Source organism: Equus asinus, chromosome 5 (genome assembly GCF_041296235.1).
Source record: "Equus asinus isolate D_3611 breed Donkey chromosome 5, EquAss-T2T_v2, whole genome shotgun sequence".
Taxonomy (NCBI): Eukaryota; Metazoa; Chordata; class Mammalia; order Perissodactyla; family Equidae; genus Equus; species Equus asinus.
Genome location: NC_091794.1, coordinates 92,794,409 through 92,804,159, shown reverse-complemented (window position 1 = coordinate 92,804,159; position 9,751 = coordinate 92,794,409). Strand labels below are relative to the sequence as shown.

The window sequence follows — 9,751 nt, the reverse complement described above, 5'->3', positions numbered from 1 at the left end:
CTGTTGCCAATCTTCCTCTTTTTTTTTTTTTCTCCCCAAAGCCCCAGTCCATAGTTGTACATCCTAGTTATAAGTCATTCTAGTTCTTCTATGTGGGACACTGCTACAGCAAGGCCTGATGAGCAGTGTGTGGTCTGCACCCAGGATCCAAACCAGTGAACCCCAGGCTACTGAAGCAGAGCACACAAACGTAACCTCTCAGCCACAGGGCTGGCCCCACCAGTGCTCTTTTTAAAGTGCACATCTGTTCTTGGGTCTGGCACGCAAAGTCCTGCAGGATCTGGGTCTTATCCCTTCTCTGTACTCCTTTCTTACCCTTCCTAACCTCAGATTCTATATCCTAATTCTACGAAACTCAATGTCCTTTTGTACATGCTGTTCTCAATACCTGGGATTCCCTTTCCTTCCTTCTTTATCTGGCTAACATCTGCTGATCCTTCAAGTTATTTGTGGCATTAATAACTTTTTCCAGGACTCCTCTGATGCCCCCATGATGGATAAGTATCCTGCTCACTTCCCGAGCAGTTGAGCAGTTTATATCTCATTATCCTATTGAATCAAATCACAGGGTACTATCTCCTTAATTTACTCTCTGATTCCCACAACTTGCCTATAAACTCTTCTGAGGGCACAAACAGAATCAAGTCAACAGCTTACAGAATGTCTAGAACACAAAGACTTTCAAGAAATGTTCAATTAAAAAAAAAGAAGAATGGGAGGCAGTGTAGGTTATAGCAGGGGAACTATAACTTGAAAACACAGTATAATTAAGAGGGTGGGTGCTGAAGTCAGCTGCTTAGATTGGTATCCCAGCCTCTCCACTCCCTTGAATATTATTTAACATCTCATTGCCTAAATTTCCCCATCTGTAAAACTACAGTAACAAGTGTACGTGGCTCATAGGGCTGCTGTGGGAATCAAATTTTAAAATTTAATATTTTGTTGATGAAGGATTTTTTGCACTAAATTTGTAAAATATTGCATTAAAATATTACTCATCTCAGTCACTGAGATTTTTTTATGTCGCCATATTTTTCGCTCCAGGAGAGTGCCTCATTCACCTCACTCTTGTTCCCACTTAGTCTGCACCTTATATGCCTGACACAAGAAGAGAGTTTAACAAATATTTGTTGTATTCACTTGTCTCCCTATATTTTTTAATTGGAGTAAAATATACTCAGTAAAGTGGACAAATATTAAGTGTATTACTGAGTTCCGTAACTGTTCAGAATATTATGCTAAGCACTAAAGGGTCTTTCCTTTTAACCCTCAGGGACCCAAAAAAAGAAGTCTTTTCTAACAGTCTCTCCTCTTTTTTTTCTGCAGTTCCCATTCCCAGGCTCTCTTTTCCCCTGCCAGCCCAAGAGATTTCCTAAAAAAAAAAAACATCTCCAGGTCGTCGAACTTGAAAAAAAATAAAATGTTTTCCTGGAGTACGGCCCATGACGTCAAGCGTCTGTCGGCCCCGTTGCTCCCAGAAAGACGCTGCAAACGAAGCCGCCCTCCTGCACACTGCGGCAACGCCTCTTGCGCACGCGCTTCTGGTTGCCAGCGCCAAAGAGGGCGATTTCATGCCCTCTCGGCACCCTTACGTTGCGGGGCGGCGGTGTAGAAGTTTGCGCGACGTCGGCTTCTTGCCGGAAGTGGGAAGAGGAGAAGGCGGTGTGCTTGTGTTTCCCAGGGGGCATTAATTTTAGGACTGGGAGCTTATTGAAGCTCAAAAGCTCCGAGGTGCTTGGGTGGATATAATTCTCCATTTTGGGAGAAGAGACTAGAGCGCGCGCGGAGGTGTGTTTCTCATGTAAGTGGTGGGCACGTGTCCTCGATCCTGGCTTAGGAAGACCTAAAACATCTTAAAAGAATTTGGCGCTTCCGTCTAGCTCGCTTTAAAAGGCATTTTCAGAGAGGCGGAACGCCTAGCTTTTAGTCTGGTCCAAGCTCTGCCACCGACTTGCTGTGTGTCCTTGGGCCCCTCTCCGAGTCTCGATACCCTCATCGATAAATTTGAAGGGTAGACGAAGTCCCTTAAGTCACCTTTCAGTTCTTCTGAATGTTATTGCATGTCGACTGTGTCACCTGAGCCACAAAGCCGTGGGAGTTAAATATCGTTGACCCCATCTGATATGGAAGATAGTGAGAGATTTGATGACTTTCTCAAGATTGCACTTTTTTCAAGAGAACTTTTAGAAGTTTCAGACCTTGAGATTAGCAGGTTATGCTGTAACTCCATGACCAGTTCTCCTTTGTATATTTCGGTATGATCAGTTCCTGAAACTGGCCATATAGCAGTTACACAGAAAGTTTTGAATGGATGAGTAAATCTTTTGATGTTAAGGCCAATGACACAAGCACATCTGATGTCTCTTCACTTTGTTGTATTAACAAGTGTAACTCTTCTTCAGGTAGATCCTCTGCTTTACTTGACTGAGGACTCTGAATCCAGTTGTACTGTCTTCAACTTAATCAGACACCATGGAGGCACCTCCAGTCACCATGATGCCTGTCACCGGGGGCACCATTAACATGATGGAGTACCTGCTTCAGGGTAAGTGAACCAAGGGGCTTGGATTACCTGTTTTTCGTCTTTTCTATTCAGCTTCTGTGGAGATGAGAGGCAGTTATACAAAGGCAGCCTGCATAGCTTCTAGCACCCAACAGACAACAACTTAACCATTAAACACGAATACCCCCAACCCCTCCCCCCAGCCCTTGGCAACCACTTTGCCACTTTCTGTTTCTGATTTTGACTATTTTAGATACCTTATGTGAGTGGAATCGTACAGTATTTGTCTTTTTATGGCTGGCTTATATCACTTAGCATAATGTCCTCAAGGTTCATCCATATTGTAGCATGTAGCAGGCTCCCCTTTTGAAAGGCTGAATAACATTCCGTTGTATGTGCATACCACATTTTCGTTATGTATTCATCTGTCAGTGGGCAGTGGGTTGATTCTACCTCTTGGTTATTGGGAATAGTGCTACAGTGAACATGGGTGTGCAAATATCTCTTCAAGATCCCGCCTTGGACTCTTTTGGACATATAGCCAAAAGTGAGTTACTGGATCATGTGGTAATTCTGTGATATTATTATTAGCTCCAACGTATAGATCAGGAAGAGGTAAAGTAACTTGCCTAGATGAAAAAACTCGAAACCCAGAGAGGACAATGATTTTCAAAAGGTCATATAATGTTTAGTGGAAGAGTTTAGACTTTAATTCAGATTATTCATTCAGGAACTCAGTATGAACAAAATAGGGTTATTAATTTTCACTCCTCAAGCTGCCTGTCCTCGTCTTTCCCATCTCAGAATGAAATGAAATGAAATGAAAGTGCCACTGTCATTCACCAGTTGCTTGAGCCAAGCATTCAGGAGTCAGACTCCATTTTTTACCTTACTCCCAGATCCAGTCCCTCTCTAAGTACCATTCATTTTACTCCCAAAATATATTTTCAACGTCTTTTTTCCACCTGCAGTACCACACCTTGGTTTATCATCCCTTGCCTGAATTACTTTACTAATCTGTTACTCATGACATTGCTTCCATTTTTGATCATCTGTCTCTTCTCACACAACAGCTAGTCATCTTTTTAAAAAATTGTTTTATTATTAAAAAATTTAAACTTAAAATAGAGACTAATATAGTGAACACTCCATATCCATCATCTAGACTTACCAATTTCTATCATTTTGCCATATCTGCTTCATCTTTTTTCTTTTGTTGTTTTGAAGAAAATTTCAGACCTCAGAACATTTTATCCCTAAACACTTCAGGATACATCTCTTAAAAAAAGGATATTTTCCTTCATAACCCCAATGCTTCATTATTATCTAAAAAAATGAATAATACTTTGTGTGTGTGTGTGTCTGTGAGGAAGATTGGCCCTGAGCTAACATCTATTGCCAGTCTTTCTCTTTTTGCTTGAGGAAGATTGTCGCTGAGCTAACATCTGTGCCGATCTTCGTCTATTTCATGTGGGATGCCGCCACAGCTTGAAGAGCGGTGCTAGGTCTGTGCCTATGATCTGAACTTGCAAACCCCCGGCCGACGAAACAGAGCACACGAACTTAACCACTATACCACCAGACCGGCCCCAATAGCACTTTTTTTTTTCCTTCTTCTCCCCAAAGTCCCCCAGTACATAGCTGTGTATTCTAGTTGTGGGTCCTTCTAGTTGTGGCATGTGGGACGCTGCCTCAGCATGGCCTGATGAGCGGTGCCATGTCCACGCCCAGGATCCGAACCGGTGAAACCCTGGGCCCTGAAGCGGAGCATGCGAACTTAACCAGTTGGCCATGGGGCCGGCCCTTACATTTTTAATATCATCTAATATCTAGTCCATATTCAAAAGTTTCCTCCCAGTTGTTGCAAAAATGCTTTGTAACTAGGATCCAATCAAGTTTCATATGTTACATTTGATAATTGTATCTCTTAAGTCTCTTTTTTTTTTTCCTGAAGTCTGTTTTAAATTGGACCGGTCTCCCCTCGTCTCTGCTTTTTTTCCTCTCCCCATGACCATGTCTTATTGAAGAGTCCATACCAGTTTTTCTGGAATGATCTTTTTAAAAATGTAAATCCAGTCCTGTCTTTCCCCGTTGCTTGGAGAATAAAGTGTGGAGCTAATAGCTGCCTGATGACCTTAGAATAAAATATAACCTTTACCACAGACTATACAAGGCCTGCATGCTTTGGCCCATGTCAAATCCTCCTTGCGTTCCCATCTTCCATTGTGCTCACTACCCTTCAGCCACACTGATAGCCTTTCATTTCCTTGAATTCCCCAGGCCCTTTTCCTGCCTCCGTGCTTTTGCACTTGATGATCTCTCTGCCTCAGCACTTTTTTCCAGCTCTTCACATAACTCTCTGGTTTTCCTCCTTCAGGTCTCAGCTTAGTTGACATCCCTCTCAAGAGACCTTCTGTGACTCCTACAACCCCTCCAAGAGGCCTCCTCTTCTCCACCCCCACCAATTGCTTTCTGTCCCATCTCCCTTTTATTGTCTTGTATTTCTGTCTCTTTACTTATTTATTTTTGTTTCCTCTACTAAACTGTAATCTCCATGAGAGCAGGGCCCCCTGCTTTGTAGCAGAGTGCCTGGCACAGCACGCAGTAAATATATGTTGATTGAACCAACACTTACAAAGCTCCTCAAGTGTTTGAGGAATGAATAAACACATGTCTGCCACTGCCCTGAATGCAGGATACAATAGTGAGCTGTTCCTCGCTCCCCTGATCTTCTATCCTGTGATTACTGGGACCTGATCTGTTGCTTTTCCTACAGTGCTACCCCTTACCAAAAATTTAGTCATTTAAGTCCCACTATCAATTTTTGCCATAGTGACAATGATATACTCTTATTTACTTTAATAGATTTATTCAATAAATATTTGAATATGTTCCTAGCAGTGGAGGAAAAAAGATGACCAAAAAAAATCAATACATAATTGATATATTGAAAGATGACTAAAAAATCAAGGTGATAATGCTAAAGAATAATAAAGCAGGAAAGTGGAAAGAGATTGGACGGAGATATGCTATTTTATTTAGGGTGATCAGACAAGACCTCTCTGATAAAGTGACACTTGAGCAAAGATCTGAAGAAGGCGATAGGGTGAGACATGTAGATATCTGAGAGAGGGGACTGAGGGAAGGGGCTCTGAAGAGAAATAACTTGTCAGATAATTGACATTTTCTGGAAATAGCAAGAAGATCACTGTGGCTGAAGAGAGTGATCTAGAGGGATAGTGGAAGGAAATGATGTTGGATGGGTAGCAGAGATCACAATATTTGGAGCCTTGTAGACAGTTTGGGGCCTGAATGACATGGGAAGCCATTGGAGGATTCCAAGCAGAGGAGTGTCATTATCTGCCTTATATTCTGAAAAGACCACTTGGCTGTTGCGTGGAGAAGAGAGGAAGGCAAGGGTAGAAGCAGGGTATTGAAATGAAGGAAACTTGGACTCGTTGGAAGCGATTGAGGGAGTGAGAAGTGGTTGGATTCTGCATATATTTTAAAAATATGGATTGTATGTAGGATGTGAGAGAAAGAAGGGAGTCAAGGATGATTCCATAGTTTTTGGTGTGGGAAACTGGAAGCAGAGAGTTGTCGTTTACTGTGATGGGGAAGACTGCAGGAGGAATAAGATTGTGGCAGAAAAATCAACAGTTTGAAACCGAACACGTTAAGATGAAGATGTCTGTTAGGCATCCAAGTGGAGAAGTTGAGTAGACAGTTGGATGTATGCATCTGTGGTTCATGAGATATAAATGTGGGAGTCCTCAGGGCATAAATGATATTAAAGCCATAGGACTGAATTAGGTCACCTAGAGAGGAAGAGATGGTTGATAGAGAAGAGGACCAGGACTGAGTCCTACGGTGTTCCACTATTTAGAGAAGATGAGCAAGAACCAGCAAAGAAGACATAAAAGGACTGGTCAGCGAGTTAGGTGAAGAACTGAGAGTTGTGTCCGAGAGGCCAAAGGAAGAATAGATTTCAAAGTGGGCATAATCTATAATAATGTCAAATGCTGCCGGGAGGTTGAATAAGGTGAGAACAAAGATTAGTATATTTCTATGAAATATTAGTATATTTCTATGAAGCAGTTCATTCTCTTTTACTTAAATATATTACATAAAAATGAAATGTTATGGGGTTGGCCTGGAGGTCCAGTGGTGAAGTTTGCGCACTCTGCTGTGGCAGCCTCGGGTTTGCTGGTTTGTATCCCAGGCACGGACCTATGCACCGCTTATCAAGCCATGCTGTGGCAGGCGTCCCACATATAAAGTAGAGGAAGATGGGCACAGATGTTAGCTCAGGGCTAATCTTCCTCAGCAAAAAGAGGAGGATTGGCAGTAGATGTTAGCTCAGGGCTAATCTTCCTCAAAAAAAAAAAAAAAACAATGAAATGTTATATTTCCTTTATAAATGGAAAACTTTTGTTTGCTGGAAATAGAAGATAATTTTTTTTTCCTGAGGAAGATTCGCCCTGAGCTAACATCTGTTGCCAATCTTCCTCTTTTTTGTTGAGGAAGATTCACCCTAAACTAACATCTGTTGCAAATCTTCCTCTTTTTTTTTTTCGCATTTGAGCCACTGCCACAGCATGGCCACTGACGAGTGGTGTAGGTCTGCGCCTGGAAACCAAACCCGAGCCACCAAAGCGGAGCATGCTGAACTTAACCACTAGGCCACCAGGGCTGGCCCTAGGAGATAATTTTTAAAATAAATGACAATAAAACAGTATTATTATTCTAGATAGATACTGTGGCCTGTTAAAGGCTCTGAGCCCAAAGCCTGCTGGAGATTGGCATTGTTAGAGAAGGCCTAAAGACTTCGTAGTACCAAATAAGGCAATGCAAAACATTGAAAAGGGATTAATTTTCTCATAATGTTATTCAGTACCCTGGCAGGATGACCCCTCTAAAATCTCACACATTAGGCTTTATAAAACACTGCACTAAAATGTTTTGGTTTTTCGTTTAAGTTTTTTCTATATTTTACTAATTCCATTACCCAAAGTGAAAGAGGAGACTCAATAGTGCTTTTTCGTTCTTCAGGAAGTGTTTTAGATCACAGCTTGGAAAGCCTTATCCACCGCCTTCGTGGTTTGTGTGACAACATGGAACCTGAGACCTTCCTTGACCATGAGATGGTGTTCCTCCTTAAGGGCCAGCAGGCCAGTCCATTTGTTCTGAGGGCCCGGCGCTCTATGGATAGGGCAGGGGCACCCTGGCATTTGCGCTACCTGGGACAGCCGGAAATGGGAGACAAGAATCGTCATGCCCTGGTGCGAAACTGTGTGGACATTGCAACATCTGAGAACCTCACAGACTTCCTGATGGAAATGGGCTTCCGCATGGACCATGAGTTTGTCGCCAAGGGACACTTGTTCCGGAAGGGCATCATGAAGATTATGGTGTACAAGATCTTCCGCATCCTGGTGCCAGGGAACACAGAGAGCACTGAAGCCTTGTCACTCTCCTATCTTGTGGAACTAAGTGTTGTTGCACCAGCTGGGCAGGACATGGTCTCTGATGACATGAGGAACTTTGCCGAGCAGCTGAAACCTCTGGTTCACCTAGAGAAAATAGACCCCAAAAGGCTTATGTGACTAAGCCAGTCTGTCCACCATTGGGGCCTGTCCTCACTTGTTACAAAAAGTAAGATGTTATAAATGCCCCATTTCACCACTGCCAGCCAGGCATTCTTCCCTCAGGAAGGAGGACAGTGAGAACTTGGTTGGTTCCTTGCGCTGTTTTACTCATGTGGCAGGTTCACTTTTGTGACAGCCTTTCTAAATTAAAGGCTCGGGATAACATGGAGAATGTGTCTGATCCCTGTGCATAAAGAGGGGAAACTGGAATAAATTAGTTTTTGGAAAGAAAAATCTCTTAATTGTTTAGCCGTTTGCGTATAAGGTTTGTGAAATAGAGACTGGGAGCTTGTATTGTGTGGTAATAAAGGCTATGAAGAGAAATGTCTGTAACTGATTCTGTATTACCTGCTAATTTGGGGTGAATTCACTACCAGTTGGAGCAAAAAAATGAGTTTTTAGTTTTAATTTTGATAAAGATGATAGTTTTTATCTTACATCAAAGTAGCACATTTGTTATTGAAAAATTTTTAAATACAAAAATAAAAAAACTCTGTAATCCTATTATTCAAAGAGATGTACTATTTCTATTTTGGTTTTTTTTGTTTTTTTTAAACTTTGTTCATAACCTTTTTCTCTTGTATCTGTGTGCTATTCTTCTTTTAAGATTTTATTTATTTTTTTATTTTTATTTTTTTCCTTCTCCCCAAAGCCCCCTAGTACATAGTTGTATGTTTTAGTTGTGAGTCCTTCTAGTTGTGGCATGGGGGACGCCGTCTCAGCATGGCTTGATGAGTGGTGCTAGGTCCGCAACCAGGATCTGAACTGGCGAAACCCTGGGCCGTGGAAGTGGAACGCTCGAACTTAACCACTGGGCCACAGGGCCAGCCCCTACTATTTCTATTTTGGTATATATCCTTCTAGTTGTTAGTTTTGTAAATTTATATATTAATGAGCTATATTTATTTTATAAAAATATTCTGTATATACTGGTTTGTAAACTCCTTTTTTGTTATCATTAACATCTTTCCAAGACATTAGCCTACAGTGTCCTTCAGTAAAAAAACGAAAACAAACAAAAAAACCCATTTATTGAGTTCTTATTATGTGTCAGGGCTATCCTAAGTGCTTTAGGCATGTCAATTAATTTAATCTTCACAACAGACCCCTTTCATAAATAGGGAAACTGAGGTCCAGAGAGATTAATTAGCTTTCTCTAGGCTTTTCAGCTACTAATCAGCAGACCTGTTATTTAAATATTGGTAATTATAATTGCTATTTGTATCCCATCATATGGATTTTCCATAACTTAATTGATACCCCTGCTTTGAGATTTTTAATTTGATCCCAACTTTTTGCTTTTATAGACGATCTGTAATGCTAGTGCTTTTAATTAAATCTTTGTTGACATCTATGATTATTCTTTAGGATAAATTCTAGGGAACTGCTGAGTCAAAGAGTGTGCACTGTTTTAAGACTTCCGCCATGCATTGCCAAATGCCTTCCAGAAATGTCCCAGTTTTCACTCCCACCAGCTGTAAATGAGATTTCCAACATTGTTGCCAAAACTAGGTATGATGAAAACATTTTTTTTCCCATTTGATGATAAATGGTGACGTTTTAATTTTCATTTACAAAATATTCATTGCGGGGGCCGGCC

At 41.4% G+C, this 9,751-nt stretch overlaps 1 protein-coding gene across 4 annotated transcripts; it reads left to right on the top strand.

Annotated features, from left to right (window-relative positions):
• Positions 1-1,470: 1,470 nt before the first annotated feature.
• Positions 1,471-8,666, top strand: MED18 (mediator complex subunit 18). Of its 4 annotated transcripts, none has more exons than XM_044770176.2 (3): positions 1,471-1,801; positions 2,403-2,545; positions 7,556-8,666. In XM_044770176.2, exons 2-3 carry the CDS (start codon positions 2,473-2,475, stop codon positions 8,107-8,109), a joined length of 627 nt encoding a protein of 208 aa, XP_044626111.1. In that variant the 5' UTR covers positions 1,471-1,801; positions 2,403-2,472; the 3' UTR covers positions 8,110-8,666. The 4 variants fall into 4 exon arrangements, with proteins under 4 accessions (XP_044626111.1, XP_044626112.1, XP_014709109.1 ...); XM_044770177.2 differs by having other exon boundaries at positions 1,536-1,788; XM_014853623.3 differs by having other exon boundaries at positions 1,593-1,801; positions 2,407-2,545.
• Positions 8,667-9,751: the final 1,085 nt, after the last annotated feature.

What these genes read in the sequence shown, in the direction of transcription:
- MED18 (XM_044770176.2), top strand. Translation starts at nt 2,473, where the DNA reads ATGGAGGCACCTCCAGTCACCATGATGCCTGTCACCGGGGGCACCATT. An exon ending in GATGGAGTACCTGCTTCAGG is followed by an intron (nt 2,546 to 7,555) that starts GTAAGTGAACCA and finishes TTCGTTCTTCAG; the next exon opens with GAAGTGTTTTAGATCACAGC.